This window comes from Somniosus microcephalus, chromosome 12 (assembly GCF_052327205.1).
Source record: "Somniosus microcephalus isolate GS21.2 chromosome 12, FLI_Smic_1.0, whole genome shotgun sequence".
Taxonomy (NCBI): Eukaryota; Metazoa; Chordata; class Chondrichthyes; order Squaliformes; family Somniosidae; genus Somniosus; species Somniosus microcephalus.
The window spans coordinates 104,155,854-104,181,424 of record NC_140998.1 but is presented as its reverse complement, the minus strand read 5'-3'; the positions used below and the strand labels follow the sequence as shown (position 1 = coordinate 104,181,424).

The window sequence follows — 25,571 nt, the reverse complement described above, 5'->3', positions numbered from 1 at the left end:
GGGCGGGGCTCCGCGACCCCGGAAGTGAAAGTGGTGAGGAGGAAAGGTCAGCTCTAATGGTGACGTTCCTTAGTCAGTGTCGGGAGCAGTGAAGCGAGTCCTGTTTGTGTCTCTGGTAAGGAGGATCGGCTCCGGCTCGCCTACCCTACTCTTTTCTGCTTGTGTGTGTTTTTGATGGAGGCGGAAGCCCCTGTATTTCTGTCTTTGTTTCAGAGCCAGCTTGTGTGAGGACTGCGGGGGCCTAGAGCATTTCCTGTCGTTGTGACCGGGGCTCCGCTTGGTGGCAGCTGGCGTCTTGTTGGATGGAGTAAAGCCGGGGGGGATTCGGCCTAATTCACCCCTTCCCCCGATCTTTGAACCGCCGCCACCCTCAGCCCATTTCTCTTTGGTAAGGCGGCTGTGGGCGAGCCGAGCATCGGATTTATTTAAAAAAAATATAAACCATATGTTGCGCCCAAAGCGACTATTTTCCACGTCGTCTCACATCTTGTTTGTTCCGACAGAAGGTTTGAACCCCGAAAAGCAGCGAAAATGGTGTTGGCAGATTTGGGGAGAAAAATTACCTCCGCGCTGCGATCCTTGAGCAACGCGACTATCATCAATGAGGAGGTACGTTAACTCGTGATGAGGAATGTGGGTGAGATGATGTTTGTGTTGTGCTGGACACCCGCTACGTTGATACTAAAGCTAAATGGGTCGGATTAACTCAACTAAACCTGGTCTTCTGCTTTTCGCCCATTCGCCTGTAGTTTTCTCGTATTTTAAGCCATCGATATAAAAACCTGGGTTTCAAAAGTTCCACAATATTGCCAATCCGAAGTAAATATTCATTGCATACATGAAATATTTTGATGTGGTATCTTTTATTTTCAACTTCATAATTAAAATTAACTTGGTATTTGCATATTGAATTTTTCAATAGTGATGCCTTAATGCTGAAAAAAGTTGGGAGCAGTGGAGATGGTTGTACATTTTGACCAGCTTTGGCTACTGTTGTGTAGGGTAGATTTGACAGATTTTGATTTTTAGTTGCTGCAGCTGACATGACATTATCTGTAGACAGGATGGAGTTCAGATGTCTTATTTTCTTTCCTTCATCTTCTTCCAAAGCTGGCATTTAACAGTTTTTTATATTAGACTTTTCAATGTAATATGTTTAATCACTTAATGGAGTATCCTCAAGCTATTCATTTAACCTGGATATGTAGGTACTGTAGTTAGAAGCAGAAGTCTCATTAAGTGAAATTGTGGCATGAACATAAATTAATGTGGCAGAGGAGATTAGAAAGAACTATATTTCCTAGCTTCCTACTCTAATTTGTCTCCTGTTTTTTCTCATACATTTATAATTGTTTAAATAAAAACCTGCATATTTAAGTTGCACAATATTGGTCGTTGAAAATAAGCATTCTGGGCATTCCTGAAATATTTTCATCGATATATTAATGAATTTCATAATTTAACTTCTTGATCACATTTATACTGAATTTTGTATTGCACTGATTCCACAATGTCTGAAGAAAAAGTAGAAAACTGGATATATTACATTTGACTAAGTTTGGCATCTTGCTAATTTTCATAGTGTATTTGTTTTGTCTCTATTTGTTGGTCTCCTATTCTCTCTTGTCCTTTCAGTAAGTTCTTCCCTCTGGCTCCTCCTATATTTTTTGCACTTCCTCTCTGTGCCTCCTTTTCCTGTCACCTACCAAGGAGACTGATTAAAAACCGATTTTTGCTTCTGTTGAATTTTTAACTTTTATTTTTCATTGTTGGAAATGGTATGTGTAGGAAAGTCATCAGCTTAATGCAGACAGATTAGCTGGCAAGGACTGCTCAAGCTGCAAGTTTCTGCAACCAACACAACAGGTTGCCTGAGGTGTTAACTTTGAATCAGCCAGAGTCATTCCATGCAATCACAATCATAGTTGCCATTGCCAAAGGTTGACTTTCTGTTCAGTATTAGTGAATGGCTGTTTGATATGATATAATTGATGTAGTCATCAACAGCCTTTATTTCATTATAGCTGCAGAGGTGGTCCTATAGCACTTCCCACAACTCAAAAAAATTAAGCCCCAGCCTGGGGTTTGATTGACAGCTGCATTTTGAGATATTTGACAAGGTCATTGATTAATGACAGGCAGCACGATACCCAGAGGTCTCCAGTTATTTATACTATTGGCCCACATGTGTAGCAGCAATCAGTCTACAGTCAATCTTGAGCCTGCCATAAAGAGCTGCATGTTTTGAAGTTTTACGTTGTCCAGCTAAAAGGGTTGGTCAGATTGAAGCTGAAGTAAATTTCTATTTTAAAGTCTGTGTTTAGAATGCAAGTTCATGGCATCGTATGAGTGAGGTCACTGACAAAATTTTCATGCCCTGATAACCCAGTTTGGCTGCTCCTGTTTAGGGTGCAAGTGCACTATTGAAGTCTGCGATCAGGAGCTGCCTGGCTGCACATTGAGAAACAGGCTGGGAGTGTGGGGATTACTGCTTGGTAACCACCTGACTGATAATGTAATAACGGTCCAATGAGCTACAATTGCTTAACACTCTGCTGAAGTGCACCTCCCCAACAGGTCAACAAATTGCATTGATGCTAAACCACTCTAAGCTCCTGATTTCAGAGAATAGTGGAGGGATAAGAAAATTGTAACTTCAAGTGCTGCATGTTTTTAAGCTATTAATTCAAAATGATTAATTTTATTCTTAGGTTTTGAATGCTATGCTAAAAGAAGTATGCACTGCTTTACTCGAAGCAGATGTCAATATAAAACTTGTGAAACAGCTTCGAGAAAATGTCAAGTAAGTAACGAAACTTAATTTTACATGGTATTTTTCTTCCTTTATAGCCAAGTAGATTACTTTAGCTGAATTGGTGGGCTGGAAAAATGCAGACTTGTTTATGAATTTGTCATTGTTGTGCAGTTCAATAGCAGTGATGGGAGCTGTTCTTGGTGTCAAAATGTTTCTATATTGTTCATCCACTATTGTACAACACCAATTCCTCTCTTAGGAATGCTGAGTATTCCTAGAATGATCAGTATAGTTGGGAGCAGTATTTGAGAGAAGGAAACTTACAGCCTCAGCCTTGTAGATATGGGAATTTGCAGTTTTGTGACCAGTAGTCGTAAATGAGCAATATTAATTCACTAGAAAAATTACTGAATCCCTAAAACTTATTAAATATTGGTTATTATGTCACAAAGCAGTCTCTTGGTAATATCTGATATTAGTTGTGCCCATTCCTGTCACTACATACATATAAGGACTAAGCTGAAATGTTAAAAATGCAAAACTGAGAAAGTTTGGTATTGTCTTGGTTTTGTATGTAAACAAATAACTGATCCTTCTGCAATCTTGAGAAAAATCTTATTTGTGATATTACACACTGTATCATTAACTATCTAATGGGCCACGGTACAAAGAAAGAAGAAAAAAGAAAGCCTTGCATTTATATAGCGCCTATCACAACCTCAGGATGTCCCGAAGCACTTTATAGCCAATGAAGTACTTTTGGAGTGTAGCGACTGTTGTAATTCAGAAAACACAGTGTTGAGGTTAACACGTGTCTGTTTTCTCTGGTATGTTGAGGACCGTTGGCTGCTGTGTTTTTTTTCTGGTCTTTTTAAAAAAAAAAAAAAAAAAAATCAGCTATTTGTCCTTAAATACTATTTGAGAGGCTCTCTTGGCAGTGACCCACCTTTAGCTGTAGTTTATTGTAACTTAACTGAGATTTGCTTAAAATTTCAATTTGGCAACTTGTGCTTACATACTGTTCAATTAATTATCTGTGTAAAATTATGAACAGTTGTCTGTTAATTGCTTTGAAAGTTTATTTTATGTTGCTCTGCCAAACTTTATTTCAGAGCAGCTATAGATCTGGAAGAGATGGCCTCTGGCCTCAACAAAAGACGAATGATCCAACATGCTGTATTTAAAGAGCTTGTCAAGGTATTTGAGCCACCAGGAGCACTGCAATTTTATATTTTATATTTTTCTTGTTTTAATTCAGTTTATTGTCATTTACATCTATTATTTAGCTTGTTGATCCAGGAGTTAAAGCATGGACCCCCACGAAAGGAAAGCAAAATGTCATCATGTTTGTTGGCCTTCAAGGTAGTGGTAAAACTACAACATGTACAAAGGTATTTGATTTTATTCACTGCTGGAGTATTTCTTTGAAATCTTGCATTTCCTGTGTTTAGGTTTAAATCTAATTCCCATTGTTGGCCTGTCAATTGGGAGGCAGCAGGTAGAAAGAATGCTTCCCTAGTAAAAGGAAAATTGGGCCTAGTCCACTTGTACACTGCTCGTGTACCAAGTAGATCAAAGCAAGCCAGTACAAAAGCAAAATACTGCAGATCCGAAATAAAAACAGAAAATGCTGGAAATACTTAGCAGGTTAGGCAGTGTCTGTGGAGAGAGAAACCGTTAGCGTTTCAGGTCGATGACCTTTCGTCCGAACAATGCAAGCCAGTGTTGGCTAAAGTTTTGGAATAGAGATCTTGAGGTGCTTGGAGATTGGGGATGATTAAAATTAAAGGATGCTTAAATAAATGTCTTTGTGACTAGATTTAGAGCCAGGGATTGAAGAAAAGTAGGTGATTCTTTTACTAAATGTACTGGATAGTTGTATGATAAATAATTAAATGACAGAAGAAAAGATCCTCAATACTCATGATAGTTCATTCTAAGTAAAAGGCCACCAGTTAAGTTTATGGTAAGTAAATAAGTTAAAATCCATCCTTTTTTTACTCTGGGATTTTGTAATTTTTACCAATGATTCCCAAAACATTCATTCTGTCTATTTTTGTGTTAAATCATTTCCAAAACTGCAGCCCTGCAATTTGTGGAATTCCAAACTGAAGTGTATTCATTTTAAAGGAAACACCCTTGCTTAAAAGCTACAGAAAAAAAGTTATAAAGATTTAAACTGAGCAACCTGCATTTTCATGCTTATTCCAATAAAACTTTAAATGGAAAATTAACTTTTAGAATTGGAACATTAAATGTCTTTTTTTTAATATATAAGGGCTGCCTTTGTTAGTAATGAGCTACAGGTGTCTTTTATTTTTCACTTAAATTTATGTCATAAGACCATTTCATAATTCTTCTTATAGCTAGCGTACTACTTTCAAAGGAAAGGCTGGAAGACTTGCTTAATATGTGCAGACACATTTCGAGCAGGTGGGTAAACTATTGTGCATTACAAGTTGCTTGATCTAATGTGAATAAGGCATAAAATTTTGATTTGTGTTTGATTAACAAGATAATATGGACATTGTGTTCTGATCTTAACGAGCATCTTCAACAAATAGGGTTTTCTTAATTTAATAAATGCCTGATGTGATTTATAAGCCAGACAAAACCAGCATTATGACACATGCTGTGACTGTCAAGGTTGCTGATTTTTAAATAATTTTATCCTGATATCAATGACTGGAACTGGCAAGATGTTCTTTTAGTAATTGGGTTGATTTTTGCAACATTTGTAGTCATGTTGAAGAAGCCCATTCTACAGCTTATACATTATTGGATTTCAAATGGGTTTTGATGCCACTCCCAACAGATTTGTATAGAAGGTTATAAAGCTAGAGATTATTGTAAGAACTTTCTCCATACCAACCTGCATATAGTTGAGAACATTAAATTGGTGGGCTCCCTTGGCTACACACATTGCACTTGGAAACAATCTGCCTTCAGCCTCTCTGTTTTAGAGAACTTCCTGTGATGAAATGTTTGCTGTTTAATTCCTGTGTAATGGGAAAATTGATATTCTTTTACTTATCACTAAAATGTTTTATGCACATCGAGTGAATTGGCATAATGCTGATTTTGTGCTTGCACCTGACTTCAATATCAAAATATTTTTACACCTGGTTTACAGTACCTTGTCGTAATTTATGAAGGGTAGATAAATTGGTTAATTCATCATGTGCAGTCATTATGATGGGACTTGGTACCATTTTACTATACAGCTATATTGGTGTCATTTGGTATCTTTTATAATTGCAGCAAAATTGATGTCCATAGCCAATTTGCCTCATTGTAGAGAATTAATTTTAAAAAGTAGAATTGGTTTTAAAACGCTAGCCATCTAAATGTCTTAACATAATGCACTGGATTGTACTAATCTTTTGGATTCTAGTTTGGGGAAAAAATGCTTTTGGTGCTTTTAAAGATTGGATATTTGCAGTAACTTGAAGTTTTTTGGTTACATTTAGAAATAAGACAAAATGTTTAAAGCTATCTGTCTGTTAGAGCACCCAATGTTCTTAACTGAACATATCCAAAATCTGACTCCTCTGCTTTGCAACATGTTGCTTAACACATCATAATGAAACAAGGAAAATAGTACATAGAGTTTCAAGTATGCTGGAGCTTTGATCAACATATGTTTTTATATTTCTGGCCTGCAGGTGCATTTGACCAACTGAAGCAGAATGCAACCAAAGCAAGAATTCCTTTCTATGGAAGGTAAGATTTCTAACTGAAGATAATTAAAACAATGTTAATTGAATAGTAAGTAAACTTAATCCATTTATGACTGCTATTAGTTATAATCTCTAGCATTTGTAAATAGACTTGATGTCTTGTTCAGAGTTGTTTGTGTGTTTTTGGAGTTGTTGGTAAGTCATGGCAAATTACATCTGCAGAGAGCTGAATGAAGTTTTGGGATAAAAAGGGGAATAAACTTTTAAGGAAAATCAAACAGTACAAGAATCTGTTCTGTTTTTATTGAACTGTTCTTTTAGATGGCTCGCTGTTTCAGCTTCCTAGTCACGTCAGTAGAATCCTCAAAAGAGAAATGTGCCATAGATGGGCAAATGGTATGTTTCTCTGATTAGTACTTGTTGAGTAGGTCACAGAACTAGGAAAACCATCCCCCCACAACTTGAGCTTGGAGGTGTACTTGTAAATCACCCCTGTGCTTGGGGTGGTAGTTGTATTGATGAAAAATAACACCTAGGTCATGTTAGTTTCAGTGGTTTACATTGTTCGATCACTTGCATCAGATAATGACAAATTTGTGGGCTCATTCTAAACGCTTAATTTCAATTATTTTAAAATGCAGTAGTTCTGAGTTTCTTTGAACTTAAGGAAATAAAATTTGAAACCTTTTAGTAATACTGAATTCAAAATTGGAACTACAGCATCTAAACATGTTTCTGGTTCTTGTAAACCAAGAATTTAATTGTGCAGATTTTCCACATGGTGAGTACTTAGTCTGTGAACCTACTGAGGGAAGCTGGTGACTGGAGTGGCAATACTTTGCCAATGTTTTTTTTGGGGGGGGCGGGGTGTGGGGTTAGCTTGTGAATTTGGGGATTGTATTTGCACCTCCTATTGGGAGAGACCTCTGGTCAATTTTTGACTAGTTTGTATGTTCGTAGGAGAAAGGAGAATGAATGGAGACGTACGTGGGAAGGGAGAGAGGAATAATAGAGCGCAGATCATAAATAAATTGTTTTCTTGTACTAATTAGTTATACAGAAATGGACCCAGTGATTATAGCTGCAGAAGGTGTGGAGAAGTTTAAAAAAGAAAGCTTTGAGATAATAATTGTTGATACCAGTGGTCGACACAAACAGGAAGACTCCTTATTTGAAGAAATGTTACAAGTTTCAAACGCCATAGTAAGTTTTTAAAGTGATCACCAATACTTTTTGACTGTTAGTAAGCTGTTATTGTGGAAATGTACATGTAACTTTTTGAAAATCATTTTAGCAACCAGACAACATTGTTTACGTAATGGATGCATCCATTGGTCAAGCCTGTGAAGCACAAGCAAAAGCTTTCAAAGATAAAGTGGATGTTGCATCAGTTATTGTAACTAAGCTCGATGGTCATGCAAAAGGAGGAGGCGCTCTCAGTGCGTAAGTGATCTAGTTTCCTTTCCTATGAATAGGTACTATTTTGATCATTTTTGTGCATGGCAGTTTCATAAACAGTTGTCATGAAGAGCACAGCAAGCCTCTTCAAACTTGCTACGATGGAACCCAAGTTAGTGGATATATTAACGGGTGTGGCTGAAATGTTGGAAATTTATTGTGATTTGACTTTTGCAGAAACATTTAATGAATTTTTTTGCTCCAAGGTAAGTACACTTGATGCCACTTCTAATTAGGGCACTTTTTTTTAAAGGAGTGGGCTTAATAAAGAAAAACACTCTTTTAGAGTGAATGGATTTAGTGCACTTTCTTGTAAAATGATTTTGTCAGGCTACCTCTGTCGTGCTTTTTAAAAAAAAAAAAAAAATGCAGCTTATTTTGAATTTTTATCCCAATCTACTACTTGCACTTAACTGTGATTAGCTGATTTTTGCCCTATGGCATAGTCCTCCAGGCTGTCACACTCTGGTCTGCTCAGTACAAGCCTTTGCACTGCTTAATGACTTCCAAAAGTAAAATGTATTTTCCATACTTTAATAATGTTTAATCAGTAGTTGTTTTGTCTTCTATGGTTTATCTCCTGAAACAGGAAACAAAGTTCAAAAGTAGCTGCTGATGTTCAAGTTACTTAACTGCTATTTTTGACAATTGACCTGGCCATAACAAAATTATATCCATGTGACCAACAAACAAATTATAATTTATTTTATGTTCGTTTCTTTCAAGGGAACAATAAAACTTAATATGTTAGCATTTAAACATAAATAATGTTAGCATTTAAACATAAATAATGAATGCTGGAGTTGTGGATTAAAACTGGAGCTGCGTTGCTGATAGCCACATTCTACTGTGTAAATCTGGTACAGCTGTGTTTCTCCATCTGAGATGCAACTTTATGGTTAAAAGAAAAAAATAAAATGTAATGGTTTTTATATATCCATAATTAGAGACCAGATGAAGTGATTGTTACATCAGTGATGCTATAATACAGACACCTTTAACTCTGGGAGGGAAATACAAGAGAAAATCTGTAGACCGATCAAGATGATGAGTAGGAATAATTCAATTATTGATTTTATTCACCCATTCATTGGTCAAGACAGCAAAGGAGTAAATAACCAAAATGGAATGGAATTCTTAAAATATATGCCCAGCCTGTTTCTCAGGCACTGGGTTTGTATGTCTACAGGGGAGAGGTGTTGCTGGACCTAGTTACGAGTAAGAAAATAAGAGTAGATGAGTTAAATGTAGATGAGAAATTTCAGAGTAGTAACAGTAATATGATGAGGTTTATGATCCATATAGAAAGGGAAAGAGTTACAGGAAACTCGATTTACCAGCACCTAAATAACCGGAAATCTCTGTTAACCGGTAAAATGCAGGAGTAGGTTCAGGTAAGTTTTACTTAATATTCGTGGCAGTTCCTGGATCTGTGGCTGTGTAACTGGGGCTCCTACACTTGTTGCTAAGCAACAGGGACGCTTGGTCTGTGGCCGGAGTTCCTGCACATGTTGCTAAGCAACAGGGAAGCCTGGATTTGTTGCTGTGTACGGCGCTCTCCGACCTTTTAACTATACCTCTCTGTAATCCGGACTTTTTGATAAACCGGCACCACGCCGGTCTCGTTGGTGCCGGATAATAGAGTTTCCTGTAGTACAAAAACAAGGGCACCAGATTGCAACAGGGCAGATTTTGTAAAGATAAGGAAATGAGTTTAGCCGAGGTGAGGTTGAAGGAGAAATTGGCACACCAAAAAAAAAGACTGTAGATCAACAATGGGATTTCTTTAAAAAGGTGCAGTGTAAATATATACCTTTTTATATAAAAAAAAATGAAGCTACTCAAACTTCCAAAGTAGTGTGGATAAAGAAGTTGGAAACAAACTAAAATTGAAGAGGGCATATGAGGGTGATGGGTATGATTTTAAAAATAAAAGGATAAGGAAAACAAGGAGTGAGTATAAGGAGAGAATCTCAACAAAAATAATTAAAGAGAACAGTAAAAGCATTATAGCTGTTAATGTTGCTGCCATCATCATTCACACCTCATCTAGAGCTATGTTTTGTTTTTTAACTTGTCCCATTACCTCCTTTTGCCTTGCACTATCATCCCTTTAGTCAATCAATCTCTCTTGCCTTCCATCCTATCACAGACGACCTTCCCTTTGTTCTTTCCTCCCCTGCCCCTGCTTAAAAATCTCTCTTCCTTAACCATTTCCAGTTCTGACGACGGGTTCGACCCGAAACTATGACTATTTCTCTCTCCTTGATGCTGCCAGACCTGCTGAATGTTTCCAGCATTTTCTGTTATTTCAGATTTCCAGCATCTGCAGTATTTTGCTGTTGTAAGTTGATAAGATGGTGGAATGGACAAAAAAGTGGCAGGTGGAATTCAATGTTGCTAAATATGAAGTGGTACATTAAAAAAAAAGTAATTATATTTTGGAGGAAAGCTGGGTGATGTGACAGCAGATTTGGGGGTTCAGGTTCACAAGACAATAAGGCACCACCTCGGGTGGATAAAGCCATTATTTAAAAAAGCTAGTGGAATACTGGGTTTTATGGCAAGTATAGAATATATAAAAGTCGAGTTGTCAGTAAATCTATATAAAACCTTCAGTTGGAATACTGTGTGGTTTTGACCTATGGAAGGATGCTGAGGCAACAGAGAGGGTACAGTGCAGATTCACTTGGATGCTGTCTGGTATGAGGAAAGGTGGGGGGGGGTGGAATTGGGTGGTCTTTCGTTCAAATAGAGTAGGTTACAGGTTGGTTTGATGCGTTTTAAACTTATGGACAGAGTAGATATAAACGGCATTTCCAGTGATTGAGAGGTCTAGAAGCAGGGGACATAAATGTAAGATTAAATATTTAGGACAGAGAGTAGGAGAAACTTTTTTAAAATATAGTTATTAGGTTGTTTAATGCATAACGGGCCTAATGATTGAAGCAGAGACCATGTCAACATTTAAGAATAGATTGAAGGTAAACTGATGAGAACAGGGCTGGCATGTGGGATTAGGATTAATGCTTGTGCGGAGGATAAACACCAACATGGACTGGTTGGGCTGAATGACCTGTTTCTGTGTTGAATTTCATTCTATTGGTAGGTGGGTTTCACATTCCTTTCAAAAAACTATGTAAACACTCCTTTGGGTATTTTCATGTTGAAATGGCAGTGGGTAGTTGTAATGCTTTCTGTGATGCTTCCCTATGTAATGCCACCTGATAGTGCTCTAAGAATTTCCCAGCTTTCTTTTTGAGACTTTAGTAATGCTTGTTTGTAACAGCACCTTCTGATTCTGTGGTGCATGCTGATCTTGTGATCAAGCTTCTGCACTAAGCCATCTGCTGTGTGGACTTGCAAGTATATTTCTTAAATGTTAGTTTTTAAATTTTAAACATTAAATACGATGTTTATGAAGAACTTTTTAGTTGGTGACTGCGGTCTGAATTTTTCCCTTCTCCTGCCATGAATATTAACCCTGCTCTTCAACTGCCAAATGGTGACGATTTGTACTTTAAGGTTGCGTTGTTTATAAAATATGCTAGGTTTTGATTCCCCTGGTGCAATGCCATGGGATATCAACAAGTGTCGACTTCAAGTAAAGCATGATTGGAGGGCAGGGGATAATTAGACCAAGATGTGTAAATGTAAATCAACCCTCATTTTAACCTTTTAAAAAAAAAAAAAAATTAAAAAAAAATTATATAATATTTAGATTTTTGTCTCTGCATCTTAATTTAAAATCTTGCATAGGCACGCACTTCTGGTTTACAAAACATTGACTTTCTGTTCCACTTTGTCATACTTTTGTGTCAACATTTTTGCATTATGAAATCCTGTGTTTGTATTTATAATGGATAACTGCATATGCAAATTTGTCACCTCGTTGCTGCACAATCTGGACACCAGGTGGCTTTTTCCCCCCACTAATCATTCAAAATGCAGCTGTCATTTGTTTTTCTCGGTAACTGAAAGCTAATGTCCAAAATAAGGGTTTAACAAAAATCATAAATTCAAAAATGAAACATTTCCCAATAACATGTTTTAAATATCAGTTGAGTTGCCTTGTATCTTTTAACTCCTTCAGTATAGTTTTTTTTCTACTTGAAGGCCTCCACCTCTCTCAAAACCCTGGGCTTGAACTTGATATTTTTGCCCAGAGCTGTGATGCTGTGGGCTGAATTTGAGTTGTGTAGTCTGAACATGTGCAACTTGCCTAATTACACTAGTACTGTTCAGTCAGCTGAACTGCTGGAATATATTTCTTCAGCTTCTAACAGTTTTTGCTCCATTTTTCAAAATTATCTGAAGAAAAGCTAGATGACAAACTTCAAAAGCTTTATTGGGAGTTTTTTTTGAGAAGCTGTGTATGGAAAAAAGTGTACTGATTACAGTTGTAGCTTTTGTTCTGTAAACTGCAGCAAACATTTAGCAAAGTGTATTTTCTCATTCTAATTTTAGTTGATTTTCAGAAGAAAAAGCATGTATTTTGAAGCAAACAGAAATTGTCTAATTATCTCACCTAATGTTTTGTTGACAAAATGTAAACTCTCTAATTGACACCTGAGGCAGTTTACAGCAGCATGTGCTAAAATTTCATATATTGTTACAGCGTGGCTGCCACCAAAAGTCCGATAATTTTTATTGGTACTGGAGAACACATAGATGATTTTGAACCATTCAAAACACAGCCCTTCATTAGCAAACTTCTTGGTACGTTTTCCAATAATTTATGCTGTTTGTGTGTATGTATATATTTGTAAATAATGTAGCGTACGCTAAAACTTAATTTTCCTGTATTTCAGGTATGGGTGATATTGAAGGTTTAATAGACAAGGTAAATGAGCTGAAATTGGATGACAATGAAGAGTTAATAGACAAGCTTAAACATGGTAAGCATTAACTTAAAATGGGGGGAAGAGGAGGATGAGAAACAAAAACATCTTAATAGCTTGCTATTTGTTTTGTAGGCCAATTCACACTGCGAGATATGTATGAACAGTTTCAAAACATTATGAAGATGGGGCCTTTCAGTCAGATAATGGTGCGTTTTTAACTATTTTCTACACTGCAACTAGGTAAAGTGAAATCTGGTGTGGCTCGTATAACGATAAGCATTCAAGATGGGCTAAATGATACTTGATGCACAAACACATTTACAAGAAATCTGGAATGCATTTTGTACTGATAATGGCATTGTCTTGTGTAACTGAATGCCTGTCTTTTTATATTACTTTTGTCATCTGGGTGTGTTGCAAATGGTAATGTCCCTAATGTTTTTTTGTTGTTGAAACAGTCGAGTATGTGTTTTTCCATAATCAATTTGTTCCCCATGTTTAAAACCAACTATGCTTTTTTCTTTAAGGGTATGATCCCTGGCTTTGGAACTGATTTCATGAGCAAAGGCAATGAACAAGAATCAATGGCAAGGCTAAAGAAACTGATGACCATAATGGACAGTATGAACGACCAAGGTATTTTGGCATCACTTTGTGAGCTATACTTCAAATGTTGTTTGTACCGCACATGTGTGTTAAAACTTATGATATGGTAGTTGCTGTACATGTTTACAAAAACTGGAGGTCTGTTGGTTTCTAATTGATTTTATTTTTAACTCTTTTTCCTCTGCCTTTACTCACCCTTGAGCTCTCGAACCTCCCTTTTCTTCGCTGAAGTTCTCACATGTTGTCATCTCCTTGCTCCACATTCATCTGTGTTTGAATCAGTCAAGTCCAACTTCCACTCTTTCGGCACCAAACTGCACAAATGACATCCACTGTGACTGGTGCATTATCCCTCCTCATTTTCCTCAACCTGTCCATTATGGTTGACTATGCCATCCTTCTCCAATGTCTCCTTTGTTATCTAGTTTCATGGAACTGCCCTTGCATGGTTCCGTTACACTGTCTGCATTTGGATAGATAGTATCTCCGGCAAAGGCCTTCTCCCACACTGTTGCTTCCAATCTATCCCTGGCCGGTTCCTCTTCCTTATCCACATACTGTCCCTTGATGACATCAGGCATTTGGTCAGCTTTCACCCTTAAGTTGATGATGCCCACCTACCTCCAGTTCTGCACCACTTGCTCGACCCTGCAGTTGCCTCCATGTTGATAATGTTACCATTCTGTTCAACGCTGAGCTTCAAACTCCCTATTGATCACTGAGACTCTTCCACTTTTGCAATATTTATTCCTCTGCCTCTATCTCAGCCGCAACATCATGAAGCCCTTGTGCTTGCCTTTGTTACCTCCAGACTTACGTTTAATGCTCCGAGTGAGCCAGCATGGATTTGTAAAAGATAAGTTGTGTCTAAGGAACCTAGTGAAATTTTTGAGGAGGTAACTAACATGGTAGATAAGGCAGTGTCTATAGATGTTATTTATATGGACTTCCAGAAGGCATTCAACAAGGTTCCACGTAAGAGACTTAACAAAAATGAGAGTGCATGGAATTGGAAGCAACCTATTGGCTTGGACAGGGAATTGGTTAAGAGATAGGAGACAGAGAGTGGGGATAATTGGCAGGATGTGACTAGTGGTATCCCCCAGGGATCTGTACTAGGGCCTCAGCTTTTCACTTACATTTATAAATGATTTGAATGAAGGAATAGAGAGCTGCATCTAAGTTTGCTGATGACACCAAGTTAGGTGGCACAGTAACTAATGCAGATGGGAGCAGAAAGTTGCAAAGGGATATTAAAAGATTAAGTAAATGAGCAAAACTGTAGCAGATGGAGTTCAGTGTGGGAAAGTGTGAGGTCATCCACTTTAGACCTAAGAAAGATGGCTGCATATAGCGACACCACTATTCTCCGCCAGAATGGAGATGATTTGGTAGTTCCCCTGTCAATCACGCCTGGAGACTGCACTGCTGTAAGTGACTGACTTGGATTAATTTTATGCACATTATTTGTATGTAACTATCCGCCACTCCGTGCCTCTTGCTGGAAAATTCACCCTGCTTTTATCGGGAGAAGTTGCCATAATTTTGGTTATGTGTTCTGTTTCCTCTAATTCAGAGACTTTTTTTTCCAGTAGACTCACTAGACTACTGTAGTGCGCTATTTAAATAGACGTTCTTTGCTGAGCAAATAAACTTTGTCGTAAGTCCCGCCTTGCCAGCAACTCATTGGCTGACGCAGTGGTGTCAGTAGACGCTCTGAAGAAAAAGATAGATCAAAGTATTTTCTAAATGGGGAGAAGGTAGGAACTGTGGATGAGCAGAGAGATTTAGGGGCCCAAGTACAGAAATCACTAAAAGCTGGTGGACAGGTACAAAATCTAAATTTTAAATGCTAATGGAATGTTGGCCTTTATCTCGAGAGGGCTGGAATACAAAAAGGTGGAAGGTATTTTCCAGCTGTACAGAGCTCTGGTTAGACCCCACCCCGCTGCATTCAGTTCTGGGCACCGCACCTCGGGAAGGAGATTGGCTTTGGAGGGGGTGCAGCGCTGATTAACCAGAATGATACTGGGGCTAAAAGGGTTAAATTATTAGGACAGGTTGCATAGACTAGGCTTGTATTCTCTTGAATCTAGATTAGGAGGTGATCTAATTGATGTGTTTAAGGTGATTAAAGGATTTGATGGGGAGAAACTATTTCCTCTGGTGCGATGTGGGGTTGGGTTGGGGGAGGTAATAATTCAGAACCAGGGGGCATAACCTTAAAATTAGAGCTAGGCTGTTCAGGGGTGTTTACAGGGTACTGGAAATCTCTCGCTCTCCCTCTCGCTCTCCTCTCTTTTCCCCCCCCCACCCCCCCCCCCCCCCCCCCCCCCAAACAAAAAAAACCCAAAGCTGTTGAGGATAGGTCAATTGGAAATTTTAAAAACTGAGATTGATAGATTTTTGTTAGGCAAGGATATTAAGGGTTACGGAACCAATGCGACGAGGTGGAGTTAATATACAGATTAGCCATGATCTAATTGAATAGGGAACAGACTCGAGGGGCTGAATGGGCTACTCCTGTCCCTATCCACAGTCTTTTGGGGAGAGAGTGCCAGGTTTCTACTACCCTTTGTGGGAAGAAGTGCTCCCTGATTACACTCCTGAATGGCCTGGCTCTAATTTTAAGATTATGCCCTCTTGTTCTGGATTCCCCCAACCAGAGGAAATAGATTTTATTTATCCAATCTAATCAGTTTATCATTTTAAACACCTCTATTAAATCACCCCTCAATCTTCTATACTGAAGGAAAAATGAGCCAAATCTATAACTTGTCCTCATCATTTAACCCTTTAACCCCTGGCATCATTCCGGTGAATCTGCACTGCACCCCCACTGATGCCAGTACATCCTGAGGTGCGGTACCCAGAACTCAGAGCAGGATGCCGATGGGGTCTGACCAATGCCCTATACAAATGAAGTACAACTTCCTCCCTTTTGTATTCCAGTCCCTTTTGAGATAAAGGCCAACATTAGTCTTTTTGATTTCTTTTTGTAGCTGTCCATTAGCGCATTCACATGAGATGAGAATCAAATAAACCTGTGTATTTAGGTAGATTAATCATTATATTGAATTTTTTTTTTTCCTAGAACTGGACAATAAAGATGGTGCTAAGCTCTTCAGTAAACAGCCAGGAAGGATCCAAAGAGTGGCTCGAGGAGCCGGTGTTACAACCAGAGACGTACAAGAACTTCTGACACAGTATACAAAGTTTGCTCAAATGGTGAAAAAGATGGGAGGAATCAAAGGTCTTTTCAAAGGTACAAAATGCCAGAATGATGTGATCAGTTTTTCCTGTATTGTAGTATCAACAAAATAACCAAGATTTGCCAAACATGCACTAGCATTCTTAAGCCTATGTTGCATCCACTACTAAAGGCACAAAGTGCAATCAAAGGCATTGTGTACTAAATACTGCAAAAGATTGTAGCATAGTGATGGGCCTTCAATAACCACAAAACTAGAAGTTATAGACTTTAACAAGTTGGCTTTTAATCACCTAAGGTCAGAGCTAACATCTCAACACGCCGACTGGTTCACAGGAATGAGTCATACAGATCCTGGGTTCTTTATGTAAGAGAAGTCCGGGGCAGAGCCAAGACCTGGAACCTCCCAGGTTAGTCGGGAAAGAGGAAGTGAAACTATACACAGTGGGGGAGGGTAATATATATGAGTGCAAAACGAATACAGGATCAAGACAAACAGATTTCATTACACATAGGAACATAAGAAGTAGCAGCAGGAGTAGGCCATACGGCCCCTCGTCTGTTTGACTTGGTCCTGTATTTGTTTTGCACTCGTGTATATTACCCTCCCCCACTGTGTATAGTTTCACTTCCTCTTTCCTGACTAACCTGGGAGGTTCCAGGTCTTGGCTCTTGGCTCCGCCCCTGACTTCTCTTACATAAAGATCCCAGGATCTGTATGACTCATTCCTGTGAACCAGTCGGCGTGTTGAGATGTTAGCTCTGATCTTAGTGATTAAAAGCCAACTTGTTTAAGTCTATAACTTCTAGTTTTGTGGTTATTGAAGGCCCATCAATTTTAATCACTAAGATCAGAGCTAACATCTCAACACGCCGACTGGTTCACAGGAACATAAGTAGCAGCAGGAGTAGGCCATAAGGCCCCTCGGGCCTGCTCCGCCATTCAATAGCATCATGGCTGATCTGAATCTAGACTCACGTCCACTTTCCTGCCCTCTCCCCGTAACCCCTAATTCCCTTATCTGCTAGGAAACTGTCTATCTCCATTTTAAATTTATTTAATGTCGCAGCTCTCTGGGGTAGCAAATTCCATAGATTTACTACCCTCTGAGTGAAGAAGTTTCTCCTCATCTCAGTTTTGAAAGGGCAGCCCCTTATTCTTAGATTATGCCCCCTAGTTCTAGTCTCACCCATCAGTGGAAACATCCTCACCGCATCTACCCGATCAAGCCCCCTCACAATCTTATATGTTTCGATAAGATCGCCTCTCATTCTTCTGAACTCCAATGAGTAGAGTCCCAACCTACTCAACCTTTCCTCGTACGTCAACCCCATCATCTCCGGAATCAACCGAGTGAACCTTCTCTGAACCGCCTCGAGAGCAAGTATATCTTTTCTTAAATATGGAAACCAAAATTGCATGCAGTATTCCAGGTGTGGCCTCACCAATACCCTGTATAACTGCAGCAAGACTTCCCTGTTTTTATACTCCATCCCCCTCTCAATAAAAGCCAAGATTCCATTGGCCTTCCTGATCACCTGCTGCACCTGCATACTAACTTTTTGTGTTTCATGCACCAGGACCCCCAGATCCCTTTGTACTGTAGCACTTTGCAGTTTCTCTCCATTTAGATAATAACTTGCTCTTTGATTTTTTTCTGCCAAAGTGCATAACCTCACACTTTCCAACATTATATTGCATCTGCCAAATCTCTGCCCACTCACTTAGCCTGTCTATGTCCTTTTGCAGGTTTTTAAATGTCCTCCTCACTGCTTTCCCTCCCATCTTTGTATCGTCGGCAAACTTGGATATGTTGCACTCGGTCCCTTCCTCCAAATTGTTAATATAGATTGTAAAGAGTTGGGGTCCCAGCACTGACCCCTGCGGAACACCACTAGTTACTGATTGCCAGCCCGAGAACGAACCATTTATCCCAACTCTTTGTTTTCTGTTAGATAGCCAATCTTCCACCCATGCCAGTATATTACCCCCAATCCTGTGATTTCTTATCTTGATCAGTAATCTTTTTGTGTGGAACCTTGTCAAATGCCTTTTGGAAGTCCAAATACACTACATCCACTGGTTCCCCTTTATCCACCCTGTATGTTACATCCTCAAAGAATTCGAGCAAATTTGTCAAACATGACTTCCCCTTCATAAAACCATGCTAACTCTGTCATATTAAATTATGTTTATCCAAATGCTCTGTTACGGTTTCCTTAATAATGGATGCCAACATTTTGCCAACCACAGATGTTAGGCTAACTGGTCTATAGTTTCCAGCTTTTTGTCTACTTCCCTTCTTAAATAAGGGTGTTACATTAGCAGTTTTCCAATCTGCCGGGACCTTTCCTGAGTCCAGGGAGTTCTGGAAAATAATCACCAATGCATCCACAATCCCTACCGCCACTTCTCTCAAGACCCTAGGATGTAGGCCATCAGGTCCGGGGGATTTATCCACCTTACGTCCCATTATTTTACTGAGTACCATCTCTAGTGATTTTAATCGTGTTCAAGGCCATTCTTAAAAGTACTGTTGGTATTTGTAATTTACTCTTTAGTTCTGACTATGAATTTGACTTCAAGTAAACTCTCTTATATTATATTGAAATGCCTTTTTGGTTACTGTGCAGGTGGTGATATGTCCAAAAATGTCAACCCATCCCAGATGGCCAAACTCAACCAGCAGATGGCTAAAATGATGGATCCAAGAGTTCTTCATCATATGGGCAAGTATCTCAGTCATGTATTAAAAATCTTGTGTTTGTGCACACTTCCTGTCTACACAACTTGACTTTGTTTAGAAATACCTGTCTCCACAAATATATATCGATTTGCTTATGTAAACTCATCAGTGATTGTGCAATCTGGCTACTGAGTGTTCTCAAACTTTTTTCTCTTCAAATGTCCAAAATAATGGTTTACATAATTAAATTCAGAATTATATATTTCATAAATGATTAAGTTTATCCATTGCACTATCTTGTGTCTTTTATTTACTGCCTTTTAATCAAGATTTATTTGAAAAGGCCTCAGCCTCTCAAAAGTCTAGGCTTGGAGATAGTTTTCACCAAGAACTGGGACTCAACTAACTTCACAGGATATCTCATCAGCTGTACTGTTGGACATGTTTTGTTTAGCTTATAGCACTTTCTGCTCCGATATCTTGAAATAATTTTGAAACTACAAATTTCAAAAGTTTTATTGAGGTAAAGTGTGTTTTTTTAAACCAGCTGTGCATGAAAAGTGTTCTATTACACAACTGGAGCTTTTTGTTTTGTATTCTATAAGTTTAGCAAATGTATTCAGCTGAAGAGAGAGAATGGGGTCAGAGAGGGGATGAGATTTTTTTTTTCCAATTAATGTTCCATCAGTTTTCAGAAAAGGTTGAATGATGAAGCCGACTGTTTATCTCGCCTGTGTTTTGTTGACTGTCAGGAAAGGTCAATACTGATTGCTTATGCCTGTGGGATTATAATTTCTAATACCAAGAGACAGAAGGGGACACGTGTAGTTTCTTTCCTCATTCTAATTGATTTCTTTTGAATGTTTAAAGCAAATGAGGCTTCTGAGGAAAACCGGGTGGGGAGTGACACTGGGTGGGGGGGGAGAGATTCTTGTTTCTTGTCACCTGCTCTTGGAAGAAATTTGGGGGTGGGGGGGCGGGGGCAGTGGAATGGATGGAGGATGTAAGGGTGAGGAAAGTATTAGCAGAAAAAGGGGGAAGGATACACGATTGAGTTAGCTCAGAGGAAGAAGTAGGGATAGTGAGGAGGAGGATGAGGGGATGGTCGGAAAGGGAATGAAGGATACGACGGGGGTGGAAGAGAGCACATGATGTGATTTGGGGTGGGGAGGGGAATTGGAAGGGAAGGGAGGCGCTCACATGCCCCACAATGCCCCCCCCCCCCACCCAGATGCAGCCTGCAATCCTATGTCACTCCTTTCCCAGCCACATCATGTTGTACCACCCACCAACTCCCATCCAAAAGGAAGGAAGAAAATGACAGAAGCAGCTGAGGCCAGAGAGAGAGAGACAGAAGTAAAAAGAAGAGGGAAAAAACAGCAACATGAAGACTGGAGAGACTGGTTAGAGTAACCATATTGTCCAACTTATATATAACACCATGGCTCAGTTGGTAGCACTCTCCTCTGAGTCAGAAGGTTCTGGGTTCAAGTCCCACTCCAGTGTACTACGGGAGTGCTGTACTGTCAGAGGTACTCTCTTTTGGATGAGACATTAAACCGAGGCCCCGTCTGCTCTTTCAGGTGGCCGTAAAAGATCCCATGGCACGGTTTTGAAGAGGTGCAGGAAAGTTATCCCCAGTGTCCTGACTGATATTTATTCCTCCAACAACACCACCGAAACAGATTATCTGGTCATTATCACATTGCTGTTTGTGGGAGCTTGCTGTGCGCAAATTGGCTGCCACGTTTCCCACATACAACAGTGACTACACTTCAAAAAGTACTTCATTGGCTGTAAAGCGCTTTGGGACATCCTGACGTCATGAAAGATGCTATACAAGTGCAGGTCTTTTATGGGACATCAAATAACATCTTATTAAACAATCTTGTGTATGCACACTCTTCTGTGTATCAACTTCACTTCCTGCTGTCACACATTTTTGTCTTTTTTTATGTTGAGATCTAATGTTGAAATTCCTTAAACATCTATAATTGAATTTCCCAAAAATGCTGTTTCTCCCTCCTTTTCTGCTTCTCTTTCTTCCTTTGCCTGTCACTGAATCAATTTTTCTTTAGTCATTCACCTATTTTCATTGTAGATTCAATTTATATTTTTTTAAACTCCAACCCATTTTTAAGGCTTACAGATTTTTTTATATTTAGAAACTTGGAAGCTGCATTCAGGTAGACTGTGTAAGTTGGCAAACTCATTAATAGCGGACTAAACTTTTTGTGCTGGGTATGCATATCAGGAAATTATGCATCCGCAGCCTGTGATTTTTTTCGCCCCCATTATTTTAAATAGAAAATTTACATGTAAATGCTTTAAGGCAGGACATAAACAACAACCTGCATCTATAGAGTGCCTTTAATGTAGTAAAACATTCCAAGGTGCTTCACAGGAGCATTATCAAACAAAATATGATAAAGCCACATGAGATATTGGGACAGGTAAGTTTTAAGTAGCATTTTGAAGGAGGATAGAGAGGCGGAGAAGTTTAGGAAGGGTATTCCAGAGCGATTAAAAACGGGTATGTGCAAGAAGCCAGAATTGGAGGAGTGCAGGGATCTCGGAGGGGTGTAGAGCTGGAGGAGGTTGCAAAGATGGTGAGGGGCGAGGCCATAGAGGGAATTGAAAACCAGGAAAGAATTTTTAAATCGAGGCATTGCCAGACCAGGGGGTCCGTGTAGCTCAGTGTGCACAGGGGTGATAGGTGAACTGGGCTTGGTGCAAGCTAGGATACAGACAGCAGAGTTTTAGATGAGCTCAAGTTAAGAGGGTCTAAGGTGGGAGGCTGGCCAGCCAAGAGAGCAGTGGAATAGTCGATTCTAGAGGTAACAAAAGCATGCATGAGGGTTTCAGCAGCAGATGAGTTAAGGTGGGGCGGAGACGGGCAATGTTAGAGGTGGTAGTAGGTGGTCTTAGTGATGGAGGGGATATGGGTTTGGGAGCTCAGCTCGGGGTCAAATAGGATGCCAAGGTAGCGAACAGTCTGGTTCAGCCTCAGATAGCGGCCAGGGAGAGTGATGGGAGTCAGTGGCAGGGACCGAAGATACTGGCTTTGGTCTTCCCATTATTGGAGGAAATTTCTGTTCATCCAATGCTGGATGTCAGACAAGCAGTGTGACAAATCAGAGGCATGAATTGGCTGACAGTGGGGTGGTAGAAGTATGAGGGGGGAAAAGAAAAAGGGCTGTGGACAGATATGGGGTTGATGCTAGTGGGTCGGAACATGTGAATGCAGCGAGTGGCGAGCACCTGGAATTCGCTGCCGATGGAAGCGGAGACACTCAATGTTTTCAAGAGGAGACTGGATAGGCACTTGTAGGGCTACGGGGATAGAACGGGGGAGTGGGACTGTCTGGATTGCTCTAGAGCCGGCATGGACTCGATGGGCTGACTGGCCTCCTTCTGTGCCCTATGACTCTGAATGGCTGAGGCTTGATGGTTTGAAAGGAGCCTATGCCAGTTTGGATCCCATTCTCCTTGGACACCTCTCTGACAAGACCCCCCCACTTACTTTATACTTGCAGATCCCAGCAACCCCAATATTCACAAACACTACCCCCTCCATGATTCAAAGCCCCCTCCTGAGTCCTTCTGGACCCATTCCCCAGACAAGCTTTTGCCCCTCCCCCCAACCAACCACCCCATCAAGATCCCAAGATCTCTTGCTTACAAGCTGTTAAATTATGTTTCAATTGCTCCCTGAGCCAAGAATTTTTCCCATTGCTACTAAACCCTGAAATCTTTCTCCCCGATACTTTTGGATCCCAAGATCTACCTCTGCATCCATAGAAATCTCCCTTTCCAGTTCCTCGAACCCTGTTGAGTCCCCCCTCAGAATATTGCTAGATCCCGAGACCCCTGCCTAGGGCCACCTCTAATGCTGATGAGTTGTTCGGCTTGGTGAGCAGTGCCACAGGAGATCTATTAGTGCAATTTAAAATACAATATGATTTATGTTGTTTGTATGACTGTACTAATTGCTCTTTCCCTCCACTGTAGGTGGTATGGCTGGTCTACAGACTATGATGAGACAGTTTCAGCAAGGTGCTGCTGGAAACATGAAAGGCATGATGGGATTTAACAACCTTTGAAGCAAAAGCCTTAAATAAACTGTTGGCAAGTTTGGAAGATGACTATCAACTTTTTTTCCTTTTTTGTGGGGAGGGGGGGGGGGGGGGGAAGAGAGGGGTAGGGAGGAAGTGGAACAGAGTTTTTAACCTTTCAAAATTATTGAATAACATTGGTACATGATTGCTTTCATTGTGTTCTATTTGGATATGTTGAATAGAAAAAAAATTGGAAAATTGTTTAATGTAACTGCTAAAGTTTCATTGAGTGGAGTGCTCACTTAATATTGGGTGAAATAAAATATATTCCTTTAGCCAATATTTTCCAAGTATGTTTCTCACTTTATGCTGTAAAATACAAATATAAAACATTTAATTAAATTAATCATGTAAAAGTAGAATTACATTAATTTACTTCTGAAAGAAAATTGTTTGCACAGGTAAGCAAACAATGTATAATTTGTAAATGCAGTGCTTTGTTCAAAAACAATGAAGTTTTTCATAAATGAATTTGCTTCTTACAAAAACGATTGTGTGAATTTTTTAGTACCTTTTACACAGTCAACATGCTGAGGCATGAGAACTAGATCAGTGTCCTGTACCATGGAATGCTGAGGTTTTCAGAGCCACAATTCCTCACACACAAAATGCTTGGTTGGGATGGAGGGGAGATGGGAAGAAAGGCACTAAAGAGGCTTGGCATTCTCGTAGGTAAAAGGAAAATTGCAGGGTATTTTTGTTCCCTTGCCCACAAAGCCATTTTGTGCTCCTAATGGTTAGATTAAGAGGTGGTTGTGCCTATGTGGGAAGCGAAAAGTGATTAGAACTCAATTGCAATAAATTGTGACAGAAAAGTAATAGGAAATAATGGAAATGCGTGAGGAAAAGTGGGCTATTCAAATATGGGGGCACATCATGACCAAACAACAACTTTCACTTGTAAAGTGCCTTTTAATGCAGTAAAACGTCTCCAGGTGCTTCACGGGAGCATAATGAGACAAAAATAGACACTAAAAGGAGACATTAGAACAGATGACCAATGGCTTGGAAGAGGTAGGTTTGAGGCAGTGTCTTAAAAGGAGAGAGTGCTGGAGAGGTAGAGGTGTTTGAGAGGGAATTCCAGAGCTTAGGGCCTAGACGGCTGAAGGCACGGCTGTCTTGGTGGAGCAAAGGAAGTGGGGGGATGCACAAGAGGCCAGAGTTGGAGGAACACCGAGTTCTCTGAGGGTTGTAGGACTGAAGGCGGTTAGAGATGAGGGGCGAGGCCATGGAGTGATTTGAAAACCAGGAAAAGTATTTTAAAATTGAGGTGTTGGTGGACCGGGAGCCAATGTAGGTCAGTGAGCACAGGAGTGATGGGTGAATGGGACTTGGTTCAAGTTGGGATACGGGCAGGAGAGTTTTAAATGAGCTCAAGTTTATGGAGGGTGGAAGATTGGAGACCAGCCAAAAAGCATTGGAATAGTCGAGTCTGGAGGTAACAGAATCTTGGATGAGGGTTTCACTTGATCATGTTTCACACATACACTTTCTAGTAGAGCACTGGATGGTGGTAGGACTCTCTTTTTCTCTGTCTTCTCTCCAATTCAAGTGTAGGGTGGCCAATTATTACATTGTTACAGCGGTCTATGGTCAGACCAGCAGACCAGTGATGACCATAAAAACCAGGAATGTCACTGGTTCTATCACGAGTGGAGTATTTGTAGCTTGAGCCAATTCCCCTTTTTACCCAAATATGAGCAGCATTACTTATGTGCTGATTTAAATAATTGATTAAAAAAGTAATTTGATTTGAAGTACATTGGAACATCCTTAAATATGAAAGGTGCGATATTAATGCCTTTCTTGCCACCGAGAATTCTAGCTTTTGCTTGCTGCATGGTTGAGTACAGAATTTAGCTCGCCCCTTGTTTTTTGCTTTAGTTCATCTATGATCGATAACTTAATAAAGGTGGTGTTTTCTTTGCAGTATTCAATGTTAGTAAAGTGAATACTGATTTTGGCTTTCTGATGTCCAAAGTCTGATTTTAAAAATGTTGGGAAAGAATTAATTAAGCTGTATTATAAATAGTTTGGCATCATGAAATGAGAATAGGAAATGTATGGACCATATTTTTGTCCTACCCGCCTGAGTTTTCCCTCTGACCTCATGTAATGGTTAAAACTATCCAATAGAAGATGACCATGACTTCATTGCTTCAATCTTCATGAGACTAAAATGTTTCTAATTTGGGTCTCCACATTAGAGGAG

The 25,571-nt window shown here is 39.6% G+C and overlaps 1 protein-coding gene across 3 annotated transcripts; it reads left to right on the top strand.

Annotated features, from left to right (window-relative positions):
- srp54 (signal recognition particle 54) lies at window positions 1–23,847 on the top strand. Of its 3 annotated transcripts, none has more exons than XM_086003361.1 (17): window positions 1–115; window positions 214–388; window positions 507–609; window positions 2,712–2,803; window positions 3,868–3,952; window positions 4,042–4,146; window positions 5,122–5,188; window positions 6,421–6,478; window positions 7,488–7,638; window positions 7,730–7,878; window positions 12,512–12,612; window positions 12,705–12,791; window positions 12,870–12,943; window positions 13,265–13,373; window positions 16,438–16,608; window positions 19,189–19,284; window positions 23,253–23,847. In XM_086003361.1, exons 3-17 carry the CDS (start codon window positions 532–534, stop codon window positions 23,342–23,344), a joined length of 1,515 nt encoding a protein of 504 aa, XP_085859487.1. In that variant the 5' UTR covers window positions 1–115; window positions 214–388; window positions 507–531; the 3' UTR covers window positions 23,345–23,847. The 3 variants fall into 3 exon arrangements, with proteins under 3 accessions (XP_085859487.1, XP_085859486.1, XP_085859488.1); XM_086003360.1 differs by having other exon boundaries at window positions 504–609; XM_086003362.1 differs by lacking the exon at window positions 214–388 and having other exon boundaries at window positions 31–115; window positions 504–609.
- Window positions 23,848–25,571: the final 1,724 nt, after the last annotated feature.